The sequence below is a fragment of the Sturnus vulgaris genome, chromosome 4 (genome assembly GCF_052056855.1).
Source record: "Sturnus vulgaris isolate bStuVul1 chromosome 4, bStuVul1.hap1, whole genome shotgun sequence".
Lineage (NCBI taxonomy): Eukaryota > Metazoa > Chordata > Aves > Passeriformes > Sturnidae > Sturnus > Sturnus vulgaris.
This window is the reverse complement of record NC_142246.1, coordinates 62458506-62484111: the sequence shown is the minus strand read 5'-3', so window position 1 is coordinate 62484111 and position 25606 is coordinate 62458506. Positions and strand designations below refer to the sequence as shown.

General features: G+C 40.6%; 2 protein-coding genes across 6 annotated transcripts in view; one reads left to right on the top strand and one right to left on the bottom strand.

The window, feature by feature from the left end:
- The window catches only part of LRBA (LPS responsive beige-like anchor protein), a 361227-nt gene that overhangs the window by 176505 nt on the left and 159116 nt on the right, over positions 1–25606 (top strand). For all 5 annotated transcript variants that reach the window (XM_088164094.1, XM_014878944.2, XM_088164093.1 and 2 more), the window contains 3 exons: positions 10422–10546; positions 16853–16999; positions 19543–19679. In XM_088164094.1, coding sequence (XP_088020220.1) covers positions 10422–10546; positions 16853–16999; positions 19543–19679 — 409 coding nt within the window. The remainder of the gene's footprint in view (positions 1–10421; positions 10547–16852; positions 17000–19542; positions 19680–25606) is intronic.
- On the bottom strand, positions 23069–24880 carry MAB21L2 (mab-21 like 2). Its single transcript, XM_014878946.2, has one exon. It carries the CDS (start codon positions 24658–24660, stop codon positions 23581–23583), a length of 1080 nt encoding a protein of 359 aa, XP_014734432.1. The 5' UTR covers positions 24661–24880; the 3' UTR covers positions 23069–23580.

Below are 25606 nucleotides of genomic sequence, written 5' to 3'. Positions count from 1 at the left end.
GCAGAGGGGAAGAAGTTGTGGGTGTTCTGCTTGTGCTTAAATCACCAAAATAAAACAGGAAACATTTCCTTGTTTGTTGCTTCTTAAGCTTTCATTTTCCAGTCCTTTTATCAATACTGTTTTATAATGTTGGATTTAACATTTAGTATTAGTCTTGAGGATAAAGTAGGAATATGTGGAGGAAAGAATATTACCTAATCTCTTGTATTGGTTGGTCCAAGTGTTTGTTACCAAGTTTTCTGTCACTATATTTCTCTCTTGGCATATCTGTGGAAAAGAAGTTGCATCTTCTCAGTTAGCAGCTTCTGATATGTCAGTGTACAAGGTTTTATCCTGGGCTAAGCTCTTGGATTACTCTATCAAAGGAGCCTTGGGTGTTTTAGCACTTTTAGCATCGCTCATTATTTACTGCAAGTAGTCCTTGGGTAGGTTTTGTGATATCGATAAGGATGGCTTCCCCACTTCTTTTTTTGTAAATGCCATGAGGGCTTCACAACCTTCCTGACCCTTGGGGCTTCAGTGGATCTCAAGAGGCAGTTCAGTAGCTTAAATAGTTTTGCTAGGACCCTGTCAAGTAACAGGTTTGAACTTGCCCCCTCTGTAGAGCCTATGAATTTCCAACCTTTTGTTTCCTGCTTAGTTGATCACATAGAAGAGAAGGTGTGTTTGCAGGCTACCATTTCCTTTATTTAAACCTTCAGTAAATACAAAATTCTCTGTGTGGTCCAGGAAATGCTGTTTCATCATAATTCAGTGCTGTGGGGGTTTTTTGGGGTTTTTTTGGTTTTGGGTTTTTTTGTTTGTTTTGTTTTTGGTTTTTTTGTTTTGTTTTTTTGTTTTGTTTTGTTTTTTGTTTGTTTTGTTTTGTTTTGTTTTTTTAAGAGATAGTTTGCAAGGCTTTCAAGGGAGAAATTTATTTAATAAGTTAAGCCTTTTGAGAGGGAGTTGAGTCCTGTTGCTTTTTCCTAAGGATGCTGGGCAAGTATGGAAACAGGAGTCTTGCTCCATGTGCTTCTCAGTGGTCTTGCTGCCTTGTGCTTATTGTTTCCTGTCTCAGAGCGCAGTACAATGTTTGCAGTTACTTCAGCTCTCTCTTACATGTGTTCCTGCAATCATCACACCATGAAGTCATTTCCCAGATTTTGCTCTCCTCAGATTTTAAATCCTGAATTAAATCTCGAACAGAAACGGTAACCTTTGAATCAAATCACACTTGATTTTTTCTGTCCATAATAAAAAGATAAAAATTAATGTATTTTTGGTATTTAGGCATTTAGAGATCTCAGTTTGTCTTCTGTTTATTCTGTGTTTAAAATAAAACGTTGCACCTAAGTCTCAGTAATTTTTGTTGTTCCTCTCTATGGTGATTGTTTAATTGCTGGGTTAATTTGGTTAATAGATAGTAATTTTAACCTAAAAAAAACCCAAACAAAACCAGACCAAACAACCAAAAGCAAAAAGCCCTTCAAAAACCCCAAAAAACAATCAAACAAACAAAAACTCTAAAAAAATCAAACACCCCCCCCCAGTTACTTTAGACCTTTCTGTCAGAGAACTCAGAAAAAAATATATACAAAAGAAAAAAAAATAACTTCCTGTAGAAGAGCATAGAGCAGAAAGGTATTTATTAAATCAGAGGGGTGCACTATTACATTTTTATGGAAGCAAGAAAAGTATCCAGCTGTTAAGAGAGCTATAAAAAAAAAGATACAGGTTAGCCACAGCTCTTAAAGTGTAGATATATGGGAGTGTGATTTCATCCTGTTTCTCCTAGAAGAGATGAAATGTTTGTAGCAGGTCAAATCTAAGAGTTTTGGGAAAAGCGTTACTGTAATTCCTGTTTTTAATACTTTTGGGGTCAGAACAATGGACAAACAAAATCACAGAAATGACCAAATTTTCTTGTTTTGGTCAAAAGTTGATCTATATTATATCCACAAATGCTGAAAGATGATATCAAATTCCAAGCTACTGGAAAGAATTAATCTTAATCATAATATTTCAATGTACATAATTCCTCACAAAAAACCTGCTGTTGCTGTAATTAGTGGGAAAATAAATAGGTACTTCCTGTGCATGTGCTTAAGGTGAAAGCATCAGAACCAACAGGAATGCCTAAGGAGATTAAAATTGAGCTGGCCCCTTTGTTATATTGTATCCTTCAACTTTTATTTTTATCATTCGTTGCTCATTTTGGCAAGGAAGGGGTGACCAAGGGGTGCTGCAGACTAAAATTCCACATTATCAGACGAACAGCAAAAAACCTCCAGCAAGGTGCAGCATAGCTATTTTTTGTATATTGTGGGAATCATTGTTATTTTCAATATGAATAGCAGTTTATGGGGTTTCTATGATCTGTAGTTACTTTGCAAAACAAATGTTGTTGAATGCAGTTGGGTATAGGATGTGCAGGATTTGCAAAGATTTATGAGCAACTAAGCCAAAGCATCCCACTGCAAATTTGCTATACATTGATTCTTCCATGTCTAAATCATGTCTGAGTTAATTTTGCTGAAAACCAGAAGAAAATTTTCATGTTAACTTCTGGTAGAAAAGTGGAGTAGTTTTCATTTCAGTTAATTTATAATTAATCTTGGCAGAAATGCAACACGGTTTGAACTGTGTCTCTTGGTGACATCTTTGGAAGTGCAGCTTTATTTTAGACTGATCATAATAAGATCAACCCAAGATAAGATAATGATTGCAGAAATACATGATTAGAACTGTACCATGTACTTAAGTGAGCCCTCTTTGAAGTATCAGTGTGCACTGGAATGCCAGCACTTCAAAGAATGCTCCAAAAAGCCGGGACTGTGGTTAGCTACCAAGGGGTTAATAAAGATCAAAGAAGAGCCTACATAAACTCATACATAAACAGAACTGTTTTTAAACTGGAGGTTAATAACACCATTATCTAGGACAGCAGCACCTTAAAGGTGGGCTTGTCTTCCCTGACATGGTGCTTTATAATGCGTAAAGGGAGACTGAAACATTTATAGTCAACATTTTTTCTGGATTGCTTTTTAAATGAGGAATTCAAAGCTTGTCAGTTCAGAGAAAGAGTCTCTGTGATATCTGAAATCGACATTGTTCTTCTGGTTTTGTTTGTATGCTAGTTAGGTGGGAGTTGATTTTCGGTAAGATTCCATGAAAACACAGAAATCAGGAGTTCTGGGCAAGGAGTTGTAGCTGATGTGCCTAATGGGTGAGGCAAAGATAATCTCCTATTTGCTGTATTGAAGCATACTAACAGCATTTCTACTAGTTTTTAAAATGCAAAATCTAGGAATTACAGATCTGTGCTGTTTGTACTGTCTTGTTTATATGGGGAAATATCATGAAACATCTGTTAAGGCAGGCTTCCCTTGCTGATGTTCCCTTCTCCTCTACACTGGGAACACGTGAGGTTTAAACTGTGCAAAGGTCCTCTACAACTGTGCTGAATCCTCAGAGTTCTGTGCTAAGTCCATGCACATGTTGTGCCTGAAGTTCATAGCCTGCTTTTCACATATCTTTCTTCTGAAAGACTCAAAGAAGAATTATTATTCTCTCTTCAGCATACCCAGGAATCCTCCCTCCACATTCACCTTTTGATATAATTGAAGCACAGATAAAGGCAAAGGTCCTTCTAGGAAAAAAACATCCTTTACAGACAAAGCCAAATGTTTTCTTGGAAAAGGCTTAGAAGAAGTAAATAGACTATGCTGTTTTAATGGATTACATTAGTGTTCTGCATAATTGATATTATGCCAAAGAAGTTGTACTCAGTGGCCTTGGGCCTTTGTAATGACCAGTTCTTGTTACTGCAGCAGTAATTGTGGCAGAGATTAAGAGCCTTCCTGCACAAGCTTTTTTTCTTAAAGATTCCCAGTTTTTTCCATTTGTGGAAGTCTTTATCCTTAAACTATGGTATATTAATATCTCTATGTGGGGAAAATTAAGATAACATGAAAAGGCTGAGACTCTGTTAATATTAGAGTATGATTCAGGATATGTCTTTTTGATATTCTTCCTCATCCTTTCTTTCCTTTCTCTCACCTGCACATCTCTTTCCCTTATTTTTAGTCAGAATAGCTGGTGAGGCTGCGGGGTGAACAGGTCACTGATATAAAACAGAATAAAAACAATGAACTCTAATAATCTTAGCTGGTTACTGTGATTTGGTTTAGAGTGGAAACACAAATGCTTGTGTGAATGAAGCTGGGAGAGGGAATTGAACTGTAACAGGTTGTGCCATTGAAGAAAGTATAGGTAATGTTAGGCAGCATTTCCAAAGATCTCAATGCACTTATCAGGATTTAATTAATCTTTATTGTCCTGAAGTAGGTACATTATCAGTGAAGTGCTATGAAATACACACAGTGTATCTGGCTGAGTAATATTTCAGCTGCAACTTTGACTTAATACTAATCAAATCTTTTCCTGTGTGCTTTGGTAGTACGGGCAAAGTGGGAATCAGGTCAGGAATCTGATCTACAGAAAAAGTGATTTTGCCTATTGTATCAGTACTCTGATTTGCCACGTGGCAAACACTTGTGCATGGGATCTCTGCATGAAATGTGGAACTTGGTAGTGCTGCTGAGAACTTGCCTGTTAACATCATCAGCATTTGCTTTGGCATCAATGGTCAATGTTTTATTTTCCAAAGTGTGTTATATATTGTTGATTATGTTACAGGTTAGTAACATAACCTGTATGTACATATCTAGATATGTTCAAAAACATCTTTTAGATAAATGTTTATTGACATGTGGCTGGTAGTATGCTCATTGTGTGGTCTGGTGTAACTTTGCTTTTTAGATCACACTTTGTGAAAGCTCATTACAAGAGTACTGAATTGCTTCAGAAAATGTTTAACTTGCTTTCTGAAATGGCATTTTATTGAGTCAGTTAGTGGAATATACCTGGCATTTTACTAATACAAAATAGACGAGATTTTAGTTAATATTCTGGTCATCCAGCTGGATGCAATGGAAATGCAATGGATTTCAATTTGCAAGATCAGGCAGCCTCTTAAATTACAAGATGCCCTGCAGTCTGCTGGAGGTACTCCACCAAAGATTTTGCTGTATTTTCCAGAACTTCAGCACTTCTGTCTTCAGATTGACAATCAAATCAATGCTGAGAGATGAACAGATTGAGGGCAGCCCTACCCAGAAGGGCTTGGGGGGTGCTGGAAGAGGAGAGTCTGGACATGACCCATCAATGTGCACTCAGCCCAGGGAGCCAAACGTGTCCTGGGCTCATCCAGAGCACCATGGGCAGCAAGGGAGGGAGGGAGGGGATTCTGCCCCTCTGCTCTGCTCTGGTGAGAGCCCACCTGCAGGGCTGCATCAGCTCTGGGGCCCTCAACATGGACCTGATGGAGTCATGGAGGAAGTCATGGAGATGATGAGAGGGCTGGAGCACCTCTCCTATGAGGAAAGACTGAGAGAGTTGTTTGGGGCTACTCAGCTTGGAGAAGAGAAGGCTCCAGGGAGACCTTATAGCACATTCCAGTACCTAAAGGGGCTACAAGAAAGATGAAATGGGACTTTCTACAAGAACGTGGAGTGGCAGGAAAAGGGTAGATGGCTTCACACTTAGAGGGCAGGTATAGATAAGATCTTGAGAGGAAATTCTTCACTGTGAGGCTTGTGAGGCACTGGTGGGGTTGCCCAGAGAAGTTTGGACGCCCCATCCCAGGAAGTGGTCAAAACCAGGGAGGATGGGGCCCTGAGCAACCTGGGTGGAAGTTGTCCCTGCTCATGACAGGGAATTTGTAACTGGATGATCCTTAGGGTCCCTTCCAACCTAAACAGTTCTATGATTCTGTGATTCAAATGCAAATGCTTATTTTTTGCAGTTTTTGTCAGTTTGTTTTTATTTTTTAGCTTTTTTGAGGAAAATGTTTGTACGTCTATTGCAGAAGATATCTGGTTTGAGTTCTTGAAACATTTTACATGGAAGCAAAAGTTACTAGATGTAGACAAGAAGCATTCCTGAACAGTACTAAAATAATCTGGCTTACCTTTTCTTTAAAGTTGGGCACCACTATTTGCATTCTTTTATTGCTTTTTTTGTGTAATTTAGAAGGAGCACCTGATATGTTGGATTTGATGAGCCATCACAACCAAAGTGTGTAATAAATTCTAACCAGAAGTTGGAGTCAACATGCAGTTGGTGATGGAAAAATTGTGCTTTCTTTTAGATTTCCTTTCAGATCTGTACTGTTGTTCCTGATGCATGAGTGGTGTTGCCACTCTGTTTTTGGCTGTCTATGAAACTAATTTAGCCTAAATCTCTGTATTTGAGCATCTACACCTTAGGAATTGTCATCACTGATTGATTGCCTTGCTAATGATCTTGATCAAGAGATTGAGGATTGATTAGGTTTGGAGATTGACTCACCTGCTCAACTCTACTGTGAGAGTTCTGACAAGGAATGTGCAATCTCAAAATTTATCTTGGTATCTTCACATAGGCTTCTCTTCTTTTAAGTTTGTTGTGATAGCCTTTTGTGGAAATGGGTTTTCTTGTCTTTGAGATTAAAAAGCCTTCTAAATAGAAGAGGACTTTTAGAGCTCTAGCCATCCTCTGTCTCTGAAGATTTCTATAACATTGTGCTCTTTTGCCTTTCTTTAAATTTCTTTGTTTCTCTTTTCTGTATTTGTTTATTTGTTACTTCACACATCTAAGGATCTGAGTGGGGTGTTCTGTAGTGTGCTAAAATCCATTCTCACTTAACTGGTACCTTTAGTACGTCTCTAACACCTCTCAAAATCTTGCTTTTGTAGGTTTACATTTTCTTTCCTCTTCCCTACCTCGCATAGTTCCTTTACAGCAGGTGTATTGTTTCTTCTCTGGGATGGCAAAGTATCTCGAAATACACAGTGGGCAAGACATTACAAGAAGTAATTCTTCAGCAATTGCATGATCCTCTCATTCTTCTCTGGTATGACTTAAGATCAGTTTAAATCTATAAGGGTATGAGGACTAATAGGTGGTTTCCATGCCTGAAATACCTTTGCTATGACACCATAATAAAACTAGTACAGCAGTTGGTATGTTTTGTCTCCAATTGTCCTAATCTTTGAAACTGCTAGGAAATACAGGTTTCTTGTTCTGAGAGTGGAGATAAATGAGTATTTAGACTTTTCCTCACTGCCCACAGTGAAGTGACTTATTTTGTTCATAATACAAAATCCTGAAGAAACAAGTTATTGGTCATTTAAAATTTGATCTCGTCTCTGTACAATTTTAACAATGAAGTTAGGTGCATGGGAATAAGAAGGAGGTTCTCTCTCAATTCTGAGTAGATAGCCTGGTAATTTGGGAAACTGTTGGAAAAATAAAGCAGTATAATGGTTATGCTATTTGAATAAAACACTTAATATAAAAGCTTTGTTTCCATTCAGTCAATATTGTTACTAAGGAGCCACTAATTACTGTGTATCATCTTGGAGGGGGCCCTGACAAATCCATGCAAATCATATGATTTATAATTTATAAATCCCCGATCCCCTGAGCGATGTTGCTCTTGTATTTAGACTAATTAAGTACTTAGGTTCATCGATCCAGTCCATATAGCACCTTCAGTCCATATGGCAGCCTTTACTGCAGGGCCAGGAGCTCCTGTTGTCAAGTGTCCTCTGTAGATGCTGTAGCGTCCCCAAAATCTGCTTCCTTGGCCCTTTGCTTCACAGTCCTTCAGTCTGCCTGCAGTCAGTTCTGCCCAAATCAGAGCAATATTTCTGTCTGTGTCCCCTTGGCTGCAGAGGTACAAGGCATGGCACAGCATTGCCTTTTGGGGATGGCACTGCAGTGGTTAATTGCTCTTACTAGTAAGGCAGTGTGCTGGAGTATCTGTGTGGTGTACTGGCTTATATTGGTTCAAAAATGCATTTTTCCCAGTAGCTGCTCTCAGAAATGGCTTACTTATAACAATTAGTCAACGCAGGTGTTTATTTTTGGCTTTGCAGGGTTTTATTGGATGTTTTTCTACATGATAATTATTTTTTTCCCCTCATAATGCAGTGATTGCCAATACTTACAAATACTAAAATACACAGTCTAGTAGTGGTTACATAGTTGTGTGTGAATAATCAGTGCACCACTGAAGGAGACGGAATCCTATGCAAATTTCATATGCAGAACTGAAAATAAAAGCAAGGGACTAAAGATATATTATGTTTCAGGATAATATTTCATGTCTGATCATTGTTACCTATTTTCCTAATAATTTTAGCATAGTTTTGTAATGTGCTATAATTGTAATTGTTATCCAGAAGAATGGCATCACTTAATTCTATCAAAACTGCGGCGAGGCAGATGAATGACAAATTAATAATTTACCATCTTTGCATAATACTGTAGCCCAGAACACCAGAAGGATTGATGGCAGAAGAGGTTAACAAATTTTAGCGGCTTCCATTAGCTTTTCATTGTCATATGTTTGTGGTGCCGACTGAAATAAGCTTTGTAGGAGATCCCAGTGCAGGGAACTAATTACTCGTGCCGATTGCCACCCTGATGAATAGACCCTCATTGTATCATTCCCCTGAAGACGAGGAGCAGGCTGTGATTCACGACTGCATCCTGCCTGATATTTGATAATAATTTTAACAGATAAATGTAGGAAGGCAGAATGATGAAGTGCCTATCCATGCTCTACGACTATCAAAGGCATGCACATAGCCAGCTGTGTTCTGCTTTTTTTTCCTATAATCACTAATGGAGAATTTTAAAGTTATTAATCGACCTTTGAATAAACCCATATCTTGCTGTATTTTGTAGTTTTTCTTTGGTTAATTATTCCAAAATCACTGGGTCTTATAATCAGAGAGCCCAATTTTACTGCGACTGTAATACAGACAAGTGTGAAAATAAGATACTGGGAAATTTGATTCCAATACTTCTGTATTTTTCTGAAATTAAGCAATTAGGAAGATGAAGACTAGCACTGCCATTTCTTTGGTGTTAGAAATAGGCATAGAATTTTAATGAGGAATGCAAAGACAGCCACCATTTTGATAAAATTATTTTCAGTCAGAATTTTTAATATCTACAAATCATGTTTGATAGTAGTGTTATGCAAATCATTCTGGCTTTTGTTACTACATTTGTTTGAAACCTTGATTTATCTTAAATAAAACTGATTTCTCCCTTTGAACCTCAGAACTACGAATGTAGATACGAAGTGTTTTTAGTATTGTGATCTGTAAATTAATTGTGCCTATTCATTTGTCAGTGTTGACAGGTATACTTTCTATTAGCTCCTGGATCAGAAATGGAATATATATCTGCATTTTCATCTATTGTTTTAATACTGGCTCTGTAAACAAACAAAGTCCATGTTTTTTAATCTGAATGTACATGCTGTCAGGGTATCATAGCTATTCTATGCCTCAGGTATTTTCTGTTTGTTTATTTGCCACACCTGAAATTGGTGTTTTCTGTACATTCTCTGGGCTAAAATACTGTTTTACAGTGACATTCGTTCATGATCATCTAAACAGATAGTAACTGGCACTTATATATGGCCATATTAAAAAGATCTACGTGTATTTGGAGTGTAAAATGGGAAATAATGAATTTGATAGAACCTTTTCTAGATGTAATTTTAAAAAAGTATGCTTTCTATGTAGCAATTATTACACATCATAACATGTAGTTTTTAATTAAATGTAAAAACACAACTACATAAACCAGAAATGCAATCTGATTTGGTCGAAAATAGATTGCTGTTTCACTCTCCTGGAATGGTTTATTTAAAAACAGTAAATGGAAAAGAAATGCATTTTCTCGTGTTGTTCTAAGCCTCAGGGGCTAAATGTAATGAATATTTTAAGAGATTATTTTAATTAAATTCCTGCACATCTAAACAGAGTAATATTTTATTATCACATACATAACCATGTAACTGAGGTATTCATTAAAGTTAACACTTTCTGGACCAAGAATTCATGGCATGATTTACTGACCTTGTGCAAAAAGGCACAAATTAGGAAGAAAAATGAAGGGGGACAGACTTTGATTAATATAGGTAATGCTATACCATATTTATAATAGCCTTTTCCCTATTCTGGTTTATAAATGCAGTCACTGAGAAAGGTGCCCTGCTGAGGCTGAAATGAGGCTGAAATCGGAGCACATGCCACTAGAGTGTGGGGAAACTGATCACACTGTCAGCAATTCATTTCAAAATGATGTATTTAGTGCTCATTTCACCTTCCAAGAAAAAAGGGAAAGGAGTTCCTTAGACTGGAAGGTGATATTGTTATTTTCAAGGACATACCTAAGTAAAAGATTGCAGAAAGCGGGGGAGGTTAGGGAAAAAAAAGGCGAAAGCAGCGCAAACAAGGAGAGCTTTATGCAGAAATTCAGCGCTACCATGCTGGTTGATAATTGCTAACATATGTGGCTCCTCTGTTTCATTGTAGTCGTCCTCGTGAGTTCTGGCGCCTCGACTACTGGGAAGATGACTTGCGGCGCCGGCGACGATTTGTGCGCAACCCCCTCGGATCGACACATCCCGAAGCGACGCTCAGGGCAGCCGGAGAGCATGGTCAGTGGAAAGTCTCCCTCCTGCCACCAGCAGCAGGTTACAGGAGATGGTGGGAAAGAAAGGCTGGAGCTTGGTCCTTGTAGGATGCTAGCACATGGTCCCAAAGCCAAGGCTCCTGGTGCTGCGTTTCAGGCGCCTTTTCCGTACAGAGATAACCTGGCCGTTCCTTCCCAGCAGCGGCGCTGGTGTTTGCTCAGCCCCTTCTTCCCATCTCAGCTGCTGTTGTGCATACCTTGCATACAACAATTTCAGCCCTCAGTAGGCAGAAGAAAAGTGGATGCAGTTTTGCCATTAATCCCTGGACAGACTTCCATGTAAATTACCTCCTTTTACTTTAGTAACGTCAGAAGAAAAATCCACACCAATTATTTCAGTTAGCATATATCTGCCTATTGTTACAGATACATTAAAAGAGAAATAACACTTCCACAAGGTAAACTGTACCTTTGCTCAAGTCCTCAACTTTTCCTACAAAAATTTCATTTCTACCTGGTGATTTTAAAAAAAGGAGATTGCTTTTTTTTTTTTACAGTTATTACTTCTCATTTCATAACCTGGGACTAGTCAGATATAAGATGCTATGTCCATTCTAGAGGAGAATGTATTTACCAAACTAATACAATAGTCAGCTTGAGAATTCTATAGTAAATCAAAATATAAACAAGCAAACAAAACCACACCCAATGCCAGTGAACTTTGGGGTTTAGTATAAAATTTTAAGTCTTTGCTATCTAATGAGGGTACACTGGTAAGGTAGAAAAGTCTTCTACTTAAAAGTAATTTGGTTATAATTAAAGCTGAGTGCCCTTCACCTTGAAGGCATAAGTCATGGAGCAAATAATTTAAATTTAGGGGGTTTTTTATTTATTTATTTTTTTACCTTGTGAATTACTCATACATACTTAGGCCCACACAAATATTGTGTGAGGGATACATTTTATGCTAATTTTAGATCATTAAGAGTGTTGTATGAACGTAGAAGGACATCACTGTTGTGAAGTTGGTTTCCGTCAGGCATCTTAACCTCTTGCACTCAGCCTTAAAGAGCCATTTCTGGGAGAAAATGTCTACAATATGTCAGCTGATATAATGCCAAATGTGACATCAGTCCTCTGAAATAAATGACCATGCAGAGAATAGTCAATAAAGTGATCTCAAAGCAATGTTTGTAGAGCACTACATCTTTGACTATTAGAAAGAAGAACAAGATGTAGAATTAATTAACCCACTTTTTGCTTTGGGGGTTGTTGTTCTTAACACTATGTTTATTCTTATACCATGGACTTCAGGGCACTAGGGTTTTTCTTTTTAATACTCCATGGATGAGCAGCAACTTCTCCCCCTTTTAACATTGTGTACTTTAAGTTAAATAGATCTTGTCACAGTTTGATGTATTCTAGTTTTATTCTTGTATTTCATTTTTATGCTGTTTATCAAAATTTTAAAAATATCTTTATTTTTACTGAAAAATATTTAGAGCAACCATTTAAATTTGCATAACTAATTCCTCCACAAGTAAAGACAGTAATGCCATTATTTGTATTTTATACTAATGTGATATTTTCACTAATTCATGTATTTCAAGGGCTGTGGCTTTTGTAATTGACAGGACAACAATTTTTGTCAATACAAAGGAAGAATGACTAAAAGTAGCCCTATTTCAGAAGCAGCTAATAAGCATAGCTGGTAACTAACTCTGGTAATTTAAACAGACCTAATTGTTTTCTGTCTGCCTTTCTATTCAGATTTTGACATCCTTAATAGTCTTCTATTGTGTTTAATTTCCTGATTTTTTTTCTTGAGTTTTAGAAGGTACAGTTGTCAAAAAGATCAACTGGAGTGGCCACTTTAATTTCTTTCTGCATTGTGTTTATAAACGTCTAATATTAACCAGTTTCATCTCAGAAATTCCAATTGTTCTCAGATTTTTTTGTAACCAGACTTTTGTGATGTAGATATCCCTAGGATTTGCAGAGTATTTGCCCCAATATGTTATGATTTCATATCAATAATTTACCAATAATTATTCCATTTCAATTAATTTTAAATGCCTCTGAAGCAAAAGCATTTTTAGATAATGTATAAAAGGTTCCCTACTGCCTATTTAAGTTTTTTTCAAAGCATCACAGACCAAAACCTGAAATTGGACATAAGGGATTTTGCCAAAAGGGAGGCAGGGGAAAATAATGCATAAATAATGGAACAGTACAAGCAGTAACCATGCTTGATAACATGGATTTTAGCTCACTTTCATTAGAGGATACACATTATCAACTGCTTGGTGTCTTTCAAATACAACCAGATGTATTCTCCACCCCAGAGAACTCACAGAGTAGAAATCATCCCAATTTGCAACTGTGAAAATGATTCAGAAACAATTGGAAGCCTAGATATTGTTCAGTAAAACCTAGAGAGAACAACAACAATCAGCTTTGTTGCAGCCTGGTTATGTGTCTTAGGAGCAGAACCAATCTTTTCCAAGGATTGATTTGATTTGAAGGAGAACCTCTGGTGCAGAGGTGGCAGAATAAATACCTGAAGACTAATGTTCTCTGTTCAGACAATCAATACCAGCCCCATGACTATACTTCTGGCTACCTTCTAGTTAAAAACAAATTTTTTAATTCTGACAATTTAATTGCCATTCCCAAGTCCACATTAACTTGCTTGGGAAAAAAAGGCTTTAGGTAATTTTTCAAAGGAAAAAAGGGGGAAAAAAAAGGATCCTTCCAAACTGGCTATTTATAAAAGTCAGTCTAATGGTATATTATGGGGAAAGGGAAGAGAGGTGAAGGTGCTGTGGTAGAAAGTTTGGGATGGAAGGAGTTAAATCTTTTATTTTCTTCTTGTCACCTACAGTATAGAAATGGAACCAAAATTGCTTGTATAAATGTAAACGGGGGAAAAAAGGAGTAAACCTGTTGGTATTTTTGACCTCAAAATGCAATATTTATGAGGGAATCTTTAGCTGCTAGAAAATACTTTATCAAGCTTTTAAACAAGTGGGTTACTGGGGTTTCTAATTGATGTTTGTTAAAAATTTGGGGACAGGGGGGTTAAAACAGTCTGTAGCATTTCCATCAAGGCAGTAGATGGAGTTCAGGGCTTTGTGGCTGCAAGGAACCAGCAGGTGATCCTCTCCAGTGTTGCAGTCGACTGGTTAGTTTGCTTTGCCTCAGCTAGAAGGATGAAAAAGAAGTCTTAAAGATAATATTTTAAAAAATTGGTTTAAAAGTGGTTGGGTTTTCCATCGTTATATTTTTAAAGAAATAGGAAGAGTAAGAGGGAAGCTTCTGGGAGCCCTTTGTGAAAAAAATACATACGGTTGTTTTTTTTTAATGCACCAGGGTTGGAGCCAGGGGGTCTGGTCACACCAACACAGGCAGGCCTGGCAGAATGGTTAGAGAAAGCAAAGCCGGGTTTGTGACCTGAAATATAAAATCCACTGTAATAGAACTCTGTGTTTATGTGGGATTGGAGTGTGTCACATGATATCATGCTCTGTCATACATCTCTCTAACCAGTAAATATATAAAGAGAGCTAGACCATGGCCTAGCTACAGCAGGGCGTTTATCTACAGAAGAATAGGTGAATCCATGTGGAATATATTCTGTTCTGTGCAGATACACATGTAGGCATGAGAGTGTTGGTTGCAGATGTTGTGCTTTATGTACATCAGGACAGAAAAGGCAGATTTGCTTTATTTACATCAGCACAGAAGAAGCAGATTCTGATTCAGAGTGTGATGTCTCATTGTCTTCCACTAGCTGGTGTCTGCAGGTGTGCCTGTGTTTAAGCTGTATTTAACTTTAACACACATTTCACGCATGTCAGGAAATATTGGTAGCTAACATCATATGCAAAGAGATGACAAAAGTTTGCAAAAATGGACTAAAATAATTTAGGATATGAAATCTGTTGAAAAAGGCAGATACATAAGATGTATGGTTTTGAAGCAGTGGAATATCAGTAGGTGGGGTAAGAATTAAAATCTAAGTGAGTGAAAAAGTTAGGGCAATATTTCTGTTATCCAGTCATCTTTGGTTTGGAACTTTGCTGTACTGATTTTATTTTTTCCTAAAGACTGAAGGACATAGTAACATTTTAGACAAGTTGTACTAAGTATAAAAGTATTAATCTTTGATCTTGGCTCTGAATTCAATCTTAAATAAGAATAAGTGGAGAGCTAATTTGAAATCAGCATTTTCAGTATAACACAGATTCTAGTAGAAGAAGCAAAAAATGGCAGGTATGTACAGTGCAGGTGAGGTTTTTGAAACAATGAATGTAATTTGCCTGCATTAAAAGAAAAAAAAGACCAAAAAAAAAAAAAAAGAAAAAGAAAATAATTTATTATGTTGAACTTCATCTTGAGGTGGTTTTGTTCTATTTTACTTTTTTTGATCTTCAAGAGAATGCTGGTAGGGCAGTGACTAAGAGTGCATGTGGTGTGTGTTAGTACACTGATGGTAATTTTACTGCTGCTAACTGAAAATCCTCAAGGGGGAGTTAATTACAGGAAAACCTTCCTAAATATCAGCCGCATATTTTCCATGACAAGAAGGTTTTTCAACTCACGTTGAACAACTCCAGAATCTGAGTTATCATTATTTACATGAGCATATTTTGCAAGAAAGTAAAACTTGTGTTTGCACAATGCAGTAAAGCTTTGCAGTGATTTTTTTAAGGCTTTCTTAAAAGTGACAGCTATTGCTAGGGCAAAATGATCATGTATAAATTGCATTTTATTTTGTATGGCAAGTAACATTTTCTTTTATTTCTCTTTTTGATTGGTTGGTTTGAGGTGGACGTTTATGCTTGCTTTTTGTTGTTGTTGTTATTGTTTGGGGTTTTTTGTAAGGCCAAGGCCTAAACCAAAACCAGTGTTTGGTCATTTGGGGTTTGTTGTTCTCGTGATGGGGTTTTTATAGTTTGGATTTTGGTTTGTTGTTGTTGTTTTGGATTTTTTTTTTTCTTCTTTCAGGTGAGTGGATTACTTTTTCACTGAACTGAAAAGTTTTATTATTTGTAATTTAGGTGCATATATTTACTTTATTTGCTTTAATTTAAACTTTATGTATTGCCACCGGGGAGTCGCTGCCTTCTGTAAATGTTTGCAGATTAGCATATTTTTAGAGGGAGCCCGTGGAACTTCAAATCAGAGAGAGCAGCCTCCAGTGTGTTGAAGTTAGTTGGTCCTGATGTGTTTGGTGAATGTTTTTCAAACACGGCTGTGCCATGGGTATTCTCAGCGTATCTTTTAAGAAACAATATTTTCATTTTCAACTTAAAAAAAAAAAAAGAAAGAATAAAACCGGATACATACACTGCTGCGTTTTGGCATTACCACAGCAAAACTTAGGTGTAGAGGGAGTAATTACCTCCTTGTTTCTACTTTTTTTTTTTTTTTTTTAACTCTCCTTTATTTTTTTCCGTCTCTCTGTTGCTGCTTTGAGACGGTGATGTCAATAAAGCGGGTTTGGAGGCGGCAGTGCCGGGGGGGCGATGGGAGCGCTCCCGGTTCCGCGGCGCTCCCGGGGCGGGGATGCGGGGACACACCGACCGGCCCGGTGACCGTGTGCGGGGCCGAACGTGGCTCCAAGCGTGCTCGGCCACTTCCCTCCCATCCCGAGAATCCCGGCGTGAGCCCAGGCATGCCCGGCGGGAGGTGGGTGTCCCTTGGAAGCAGGTGCAGGCTGTTCTCCCGCTCCGGGGCTCTGCCACCCCGGGGCAGATTCGCCCGCTCAGCCGCTGGCATGGAGGGGTTCGTGGGGGCTTTTGTGCCTCAGCAGCTGGGCTTGCCGCGAACGGGAGCGGCAGGAGCCTTGTCCCACTCCCGGGCTTTTCACGGCGGGAGCGGCAGGAGCCTTGTCCCGCTCCCGAGCTTTTCCCGGCGGGAGCAGCCCCGGTGCCGGGGGCTGCGCTGCCCCGGGCGGGTCCCGGCGCTCCCGTTCCCGTGCCCTGGTTCGGAGCGTGGGTTTGGGGGTCAGGGTGACACACCGGGCAGCCCGGACCCTCCTCCAGCTCGACTTCCCAAGGAAAGCTGCAGGAGAAGGGAGTCTGCTGTATCCTTTTCCCCTCTGTCATAAACACTTGAAATAGAGTTGAATGCTGCAGAGAGCGCTGGATAATTCTGAGCAGGCTTAATAGGATTAAAACTAGATGTGTCCTAACATTAGAGGATTAAGACAGGTACTTCCCACAGCTAGTCCTAAGCAGTTTTCCTCCTGAACTTAGATTTAAAAAAATAAAATTGTACTCCTTTGTCACTGAGACCTGACAGACAGCGCTGTGTCTCATTTCAGGTCCCGATGAGGATATACTTGTCAAAGGAAAGCAGTCCATCAAGAGTCAAGTTTTAGGAAACCAGAACTCAGAAAGCGAGATTCTCTTGGAAGGTGATGATGATATCATGTCCTTCATGGAGGAAAGAGAAGTGGAGAACTTGACAGGTAATGTCACCTATCTAATTTTCTCCTCAGCTTCTTTACTGTTGAAGTTCTGATCTCCCCGTCTGTGCGGTGAATCATGGTCTGGGATACACACTGATAATTAACACACTTCCCATAACGGGGTCATTAAGCTAATTTTCTGTTCACCTCTGATACTGGAGGTTTATTTGAGAATTGTGCATTTTCTTTCTCTGCCTTTTTGCTTCTGCAGTAGATACCTATTCTAGAAAACCTTCCTTACAGAAAACAGCTCTACCTTGAAAAGGGCTTCTTTTGTTTTCTTGACCTCATTCCACTCAAATCATCAGACCTAGTGGACAATTAGGCAAGCTGCCTGTAATTTAAGGCTTTAGAGACCTTTAATTTTTTTTCTTAAGTCTATAAAATTGTACATACTGGTTATTTACTTGCATATAAAGGATTTTACTCGCTGAATTTAACTCCTTTAAACCCCTTGACATTCCCCCACTGAAGTTCTTTCTCCACAGACTATGGCGTCATTAGACTTCTTTTTATTTTTTACTTCTCAAGAAATAATACTTCAAATCATTCAACTTAATTAATTTTACATAATTACATGCAACCTTTGCTGATGTTGCAATCTCAGTGGAGTGGGTCCATTTCTGTCCAGTTCAAAATGTAAAACCAGAGTAACCAGTGGTTCTGATACTGGGAGTTACTAAGTGTCTCAATTGCTATTTGAGGAGCATGGGTTTCACAGGGAAAATGCAAACTTCTCTGTGTTCTTTTGCTTCTCGTCTGGTATTCCATGTACACTTAATTTAGAGAAAAATATCATTTATTGGATAATTCTGTTTCCCTGAGAGTATACTCTTGCATTGATATGGATCAGGCATATGATAATTCACTGAAAATGCTGGAAGTGATTATTTATTGGCATTTTGCTTATCTCTGAACTGCATTCCATTTTTTCTTTTATTTTTTTTTTAAAGCAAAGTTAAAAATGCAGCATAAAGAAAAAGAAAACCTGCATTGGAAGACTAAAGTACAATAAAGTAATATAAGAGAATGATGCAAAGGCATTTCTCTATACGAGTCTTTTATTTTTTCCCTTTCTACCATGAGCTTCCTTCTCAACAGCCTTCTCTATGTTTCCTTCTATTATTCATTCATTGGTTTGAGTAATACATTCATACTGTAATAGAGGTGAAAGGGGAGTTTAATTATATAATCTTGACAATGGCAATAGGATTAAGAAGTAATCCTCACTAATAAAGTGGTGTGGGTTAGAAATGAAGTGGAAATTGTCAGGGGTCTTCTACAGGACCTGGACTGCCCCAGCTTCTGCATCTGTCTGCTTGCCCTGTAATTGAATGTCTGCGAGTGATTGAAAAAATGTTATTTCTCCTCTGGATTACATGCTAATGTACAGGGGGCAAAGGGAGACAGCAAAAGAACACATAGCTGCTTATTTCATCCATTTGTGGGGGTGAGCTTTGGGAAATCATGGCAGCTCCGCAGCTATCTCATGCCCATCTGCAGACACAATGTATTTGTACGTTGGGAATAGAGGGCAAAGCTGCTCTGATCTCAGCAGAGCATCTCTTCTTTTGTCCTAGTGGCACACATTGAGATTGATGTGAGATTAAGGACCATCACCCTCCTAACAATCGATGGAAATGACAATTCATCTGAATTTTTTGTCAGTTATTCTCACGTTGATTACCTGAACGTGTGTACCTCATTTATAGATGCTTTATTAAAACAAAATTGTCTATGTCACTTTAATATCTTCCACTGTTTTACAAAAGTCAGCTACAAAACTTCATTTCCTTGCCTCTTAATCAGCTAGATGACAAACCTAACCTGTTTTCTTTCTGTATGTGTTAGTTTATATAATGCTGAACCTATTGTTTTCAGTAGTAGTCTGATTTGTCCCTGTGATAAGCCCTGTGGAGATGTGATTATTCCAATAAAAATTCATTCAGTTGGAAACCAACCCTCCAGCTGTTTACTCCCACAGTCCCCGAGCTACACTGACACTGTATGGAATCCTTGAACAATATTTAATGTGAAATCAGAAGCATCTTTAAAATATTTTACTTCAGGCTCTATAATATTGTGTAACCTTAACAATAGATTTCCAGTGTCCATGAGGGAACACTTTGCAGTTAGACAACTTTAGCCTTGACTGCTGTGTTCATCCTTGTGAAATGCTATCAAAACTTCCCAGCAGCTGAAGAACACATCAGACAGTAAGATTTCAAGTGTTCATGTGTGCACTCTCTGTTTCATGTAAACGAAGGTGTGCAACTCTTGGAGTTTCTTGGACAGAAAATGTGTCTGAGTAAAAGCTGAACACTGCCAGCTCTGTGTAATGTATGCAGCAGTTTGCAATTGCAGCAGCACAGAGACACTGCAAATCTGTTACATATGTTCTTTTCCGGGACAAAAAGAGGTTTGGTCTTTAAGGAAGAGCTGTGCTCTTTGCTTTATTTTAATATCCTTGGCCTGAAAAGCGAATAATTTGTACTTGCATTCTTTTCAGTTTGAACATTGTTGATGTTTTCCTGTTTTGGCAGGTCCAGTGTCCCTCAGCACACCAGCTCAGCTCGTGGCACCCTCCGTAGTAGTGAAAGGCACCCTTTCCATCACTCTTTCTGAGCTCTACTTTGAGGTGGATGAAGAAGATCCTAGTTTTAAGAAAATCGACCCAAAGGTAAGAGATCATTGACCCTGAGCTCTGAGAGATGATGACAAATTACCCAAGAGCTTTAATTCTTCACTTGACTTCCTTTACCTCTATTGGGCTGCAGTGTTGCTGCTTTAATAACTTTGCCACTGACCATATATGTTGCTGAACTTCACATAGGTGACACCTTCTTTCCTGCTCCTTTCTCTCCCCCTCCCACAATTCGACCCTACTTGAATGTTAATTAGCTTGCTGGGAATAAAGCTCCAGGGAGACACGTCTGAAATAAAGACATCTTGAATCACAGGCCTGTGTGAATACGGAGAAGTTCAGTGAGGCTTTTAGCCTGAATACTTTGTTTTGCTTTCCTGATTTTTAGCAAATGTCAGTGTAAAACAGCACTGAACTTCCCACACTCCTAAGTTTGAGGTGCTCCTGTCATATTACTCTATAACACATTTTACAGGGCCCGTTATTATTTATTGTGCCTAAGCATAAAACATAATTGCCCTTCTAAAAGATGTTTCTGAGCTGACTTGCTAATTTCCACAAACTTTATTTGCTCCGAGCTGCTTGATTACTTGTCTTTTGGTTAAAATTAGTAACCTTTGGTAAAATTCCAATTTTGAAGGGAGCATATAGTACAATTAGCTTAATAACATTGCACTTGAATGTTTTCTAGTGTTACAGCAACATTTCAAAAGTAGGACACGCAACTGGTAAATATTCTCACAACTTAACCATAGTCACAGCTCTTGGTTTCTTAAATACCTGTCTAATGTTCAACTGGGTAATAATTTCTTTGGAAAGGGTACTGCTGGAAGAAGTAGTGGTTTTCTGCTTGTCTGTAGAGAGAATACCTTGTGTGTTAAGCACCAGTTCAGTTCTTTGTTCCTATTGAGTAAATTGCTCTTGTCTGTATTAAAAATGGCATTGCTGAGTCTGAAAGCTGGGATTATCAAATCCTATCGGGGAAAAAAATTATTTTGAAAAGCAGCGTTCTCAAATTGTTAGAGCCAGATTTTAATATAAGCGATTAACTCGAATTGTGATTTTATGCGATACCATAAATGAGATTTAACTTTTCTTTTGGTCCTGAAGAATTTTTGAAATATATTGGAAATGATTTTAAGTATGAGATAGTGCTTAAAATCTTTATATGCTTACTCCTTCTATTATATTTCACTAATTCCCCCACATTTAACTAAAAACCTCATTTAGTGATGAAAAGAATATAAACGTGAAATTAAAGTTAGTTTGATATGTTACTGTATTGCATTTTCCATCTAAAATGTTCTGCCTTGTATTGTATTAGCATGAGAAAAGTCTTACAGATCTACATGATGCTGCATTTTTGGTTTTCATGTTCAGCACATGGGGTCTTTTGAGTATGGTTACTAATTCTTACCATTCCTGTTACATGTTTTGTGGGAACACTGACATATAACATATAGTTAGCCTCCTTTTCTCCTGCTTCCCAGTATTTGGTAGAGGTTGTTTTCTTAACTGTGAGCAGGCGTTCTCGTTTGGTTTGGCTCTATCTTTTTCTCTGTATCTGAGCGATTTTCTTAGAGCTCTTATAACAGGAGAGGTTGGTTACATGAAATACTGGCTACACCTCTTACATTCTGCTTGCGATGTTACTTTAGCTGAGGTCTTTAAAATTAGAAAAACCCAACCTTTTATAATGTCTCAGGGGTGGGGGGGTAGCTAAAAATCAGATCTGAATAATTAAAAAAACTAAGTGATCTTACAAACAGCATCTTTTCAAGCATTAACGCCTCCCTGCCCCACCCTGTGCTGAAGGCAATGTATTTTGATAGCGATGGCGAGCTGCTCCACAAAATGCCCCTTCGGAAAAAAAAAAAAAAAGAAAGCGCCCCAACAACTAATCCCCTGTAAGCTCAGCAGGCCTCCTTAATTAATGAGGCTTCATCTGTTTGATAAATTTAAGTTCCCTGTATATTTGTCTAAACTACTGAAAAGAAAACATTGTGACAAGTTCCTGAAGGAAAACCTGCCTTAGGTAGCGATAGCATCGGCAGTGATACGATCAGAGTTTATCCGCGGGCTCCGGGCTGTTTGGGAAGGAAAGGGCAGCCCCGCGGGCTAAGCCCGTTCTGCCAGGTGATCCGGGACCAGCGCTGCGGAAAGCGCTCAGACGGCTCCACCAAAGACTTGTGGAGCTCAGCCGGGGCTGGAGGGGCTGCGGGGCCGGGGTGTGCCCGCTCCGCCGGCCAGGGCACCCCGCGCACCCCGCTCCATCGCCCCGGCTGCTGCCGCCAACGAGGATTTCGTTTGTAAACTCAAAGGCAAAACGAGTTTGAATGATTATTTCTTTCTGCCTCCGTCCAAAAAGAAACGAAAATAGTCCTTTGGGGCAAGAACTTGACTTTTTTTTTGGTGGTTTTTTTTTTTTGTTTGTTTGTTTGTTTTTTTTTTTTTTTTTTTTGGTTTTTTTTTTTTGCCTCCCCCCCGCCCGCGAAAGGCTATGAAAACTTTCTCGAAATGCTCCGAGCCGGCGTCGCAATCTTTCGGGCAGCTCGAGCGGGTAAAGCTGACGTTTTTAAATCTTAGGAAAGCGTTCCCGATAAAAATCTTGCCAGTATTTCTCAGTCGTCCCGAGCAAGTTTAAAGCGAAATGGCTACGGTGAATCTAAAGCAAAGCTTCGCTTTGGGAAAGGGGGCTCGGGCAGGAGGGAGATCGGCAGAGAGCGCCCGGGTACGGATGGTTTCCTGACGAGTTCCCGCTTATCTCCCCGTCTGACTATGCTTCGGTGCGATTTTATGCTGTACTTAAAAATCTGGGCAAAAACAAATGTTTGTTTAAAAAAAATATCGACCGGTTGCTCTAAATCGCATTAATTATTCAGGGTAGATCTATACTTCCTTCGTGTCAGAGTCAAATGGATAGCGCGTTCGCTCTGGGAAGCGAAAGCAAACAGCGATGGGTTTTTAAAACAAAATGTAGCGCTCGAGATTTACCGGGGGGAAATAAAAGCAAAGAATACCATTAGGAAAAAATAAATTAAAGGGGGAAAAAACCGGACTGTAAGGTAGGGAAAGGCATGCTGTAATTCTGACTAAACTGTGGCGAGCTGCTGTGCAATGCTCCATATATTTCAAGATTTAGAACAGAACCTTAGAGTAATAGAAATATAGCAGATGTTGTCACATGCTGAACTACAGAATATATAAGATTTTTTTTTCTTAGATGCACTTTTTTTTGTAATGGAAACTAGAAGAAGGTTTAGAAAATATCAACCAATATGCTGAGCTTAGGCTTGGGCTAGGTGTTGCGTTTAGCCTATCTTTACATCTCGTGGTTTCATTTATTTTTTAAAAAAATAAATCTTTCTGAAGTTCAGAAAGAATCTACTTGCCTGAATTTAAGAATCATTCACAAAAAGTCAGCGTAAAGTTAAAGTAATATTTTTATTACTATTTGCAACAAGTCAGTTGTGGGGCACATAATCTGACCTTGGCACCGAAATACATTTAACATCAGTAAAACTTTTTTAAAGGGAGATTTGTACATATAGTTAAATAATTTTTTCACTTGGTGACAACATTCAGGCAAACAAGAGAGCATAAGAAAAGGACTATACATGGATTGGAAAATGTACCTTTCGGGTTTCGTTTTGAAGTTGCAAAAGTCCGATCGCTTCTTTTTGTGACCTTTTAAAAATTCACATCGGAGGACACAGGAGGAGAGAGGCTCTTCCCTTCTTCCGTGCAAGGCGGTGAGAGTTTATGCCGGGAAAACCGTCGGCAAGTTTTTAAAGGCCGAACTGCAGGTGGGTGGGGGGGTGGCGGGGGCGCGTGTCTTTCGCCGCCTCTTTCCGTCGTCGTTCGCGTTAAATAAAAAGTTTTTTAGGCGCTGTTGTTGTTTACGGAGGGCGAGTTTTTGTGCGCGGGGGTGTTAACCCTATAGCTTGTCGAGGCTTTTGGGATTGGTGAGGATTTCTCTGGCTAGCCTCCAGGTCTGTTTGGCAGCGCTTTCCAGGGCCGAGTGGGGTTTGCCCTGAAAGAGGTCTAGGTTGGGCAGGAAGTAGTGGGGGCAGCGCCGGCACTGCAGGCAGGAGATGAGCTGCAGGAGGATGCCGTTCAGCCGGTCGCCCAGGCACGCCTCGTCCCAGTCGGTCTCCCGCGGGTGCTTCTCGCACTCGTACAGCAGCAGCGTCTTCATGTGGTAGTTGTTGAGGGGCTGCCCGGGCAGCTCCAGGTGCCGGTCGCGCAGCGTCTTCAGCACCGACAGGCACTTGTTCCTGCAGCCGCCCATCAGCAGCCGGTTCTCGGCCTCGCCGAACTGCAGCACCCACGCGTCGCTCTCGGCCGAGCTCTGCTTGCCCGTCAGCGAGTAGCACTCCTTGGAGAGCAGGTTGAAGCCCTCCGCCTTCACCTCCGCCACCCGGTTGGGGCCGGGCCAGGGGATGTGGGGCATGGGCCACTGCGCCGCGCTGCGCGGCCAGATCCCGGTGCACTTGAAGGCGGGCGTGATCTGCACTACGTACCGCTCCCGGATGCGGAGCTTCACCTCGCTCGTGTCCGCGATCATCTTCACCACGTCCCGGTAGCTGCACTTGTCCACGGCCTGGGCCACCAGCGTCTGGAAGCGGGAGCGGATCTTGCGGGCGGACAGGTAGCCCGAGGCGGTGATGAACTCCACCCAGAGGGACATGCTGCGCTTGCGGCCGTCGCTCAGCTTGAGCACGGCGCAGCCCGGCAGGGAGCCGTCGTCCACGAAGTTGAAGACGCCCATCTGGTTGAGGTAGAGCACCACCTCGAACTCGGTGGGCGAGATCACCTCCAGCCCCTCGTAGCGGGCGTCGATCTCGCTTAGGGAGCTGATGAAGCGCGGCTCCTGCACCTCCACCTCCTTCAGCACGTCCGACACGACCTTGCACACCTCCCGGATGGTCTTGGCGATGGCCGCCTTGCGCGCCTGGCAGCGCTCCGTGTAGTATTTGTTGAGCTGGTAGACCAGCTTGGCCTGCGCGGCGATCATGTTGGGGCACAGGTCCGGGCTGTACACCGGGCTCTCGCAGTACGTTGAGGGATCCAATGCTTTAGCGGTGGCTGCAGCTTTGCGGAGGGCACCGGCCAAATCGCAGACCCCCACCGCCTCCGGGAAGAAGGCGGCAGCGGCGCGCCAGTGAGAGCAATTAAAGAAATCGGGGAGGGCGGCGAAGCACAAAGGAGCGAAGCCCAGCGCTGCCCCGGCGAGGAGGAGAAGGAGGAGGAGCGGGCCGGTGCGGGCTGGGCGGCGGCGGCGGCGGTGCTGGTGATGCCGGGGCCGGTGCCGGAGCGGCGGGCAGCCCCCGCGGGCTCCCGGAGCGCAAAGTTTTGGATGGCGATGGGGGCAGGGAAGTCTGGGCTGCCTCTGCGCTCAGGCGCCCACCCCCCCGCGCAGCGACAAAAATGCCGTTTCAATAGTTCATGGAAGGAAAAAAAACAACAAAAAACAAACCCAAAACAACAAGCAAACTTCCCCAGGACTCGCAGAAGGTCCCCGCAGAAAAGCCGGTCGGCGGCGAAGTTTAAAACCGCACACGGTACGAGAGGAGGAGAAGAATGCGAGCAATGCCCTCAGCGGAAGAATGAACTCTGTGTCTGTCTGTCTGTCTGCCTCTCTCTCTCTCTCTTTCAGTCCGTGGCACCGCCAGAGATGTGCATGAGTTTGGCTGCCGCTCGCTCAGACTGTCAGGGGGTGTTGTTGATTTCCCTTTTCCTGCTGGAGGCGTTGGCTGAGCCCGGCTCTGTGGCTGTCTCTATCTTTAGGCGCAGACGGGTGCACTTGGTCTGTGATCTCTCATTCCCGTCCCGCAGCTCTACATAGATTGTAGTGAGAGAGAGACTGTATGATGGAGAGGAGTTGTTGCTTTTTGTTTGTTTGTTTGTTTGTTTTCTTTGCACAGACTGTGTTTTATCCTGAGCGGGAGGAGGGCGTAGCT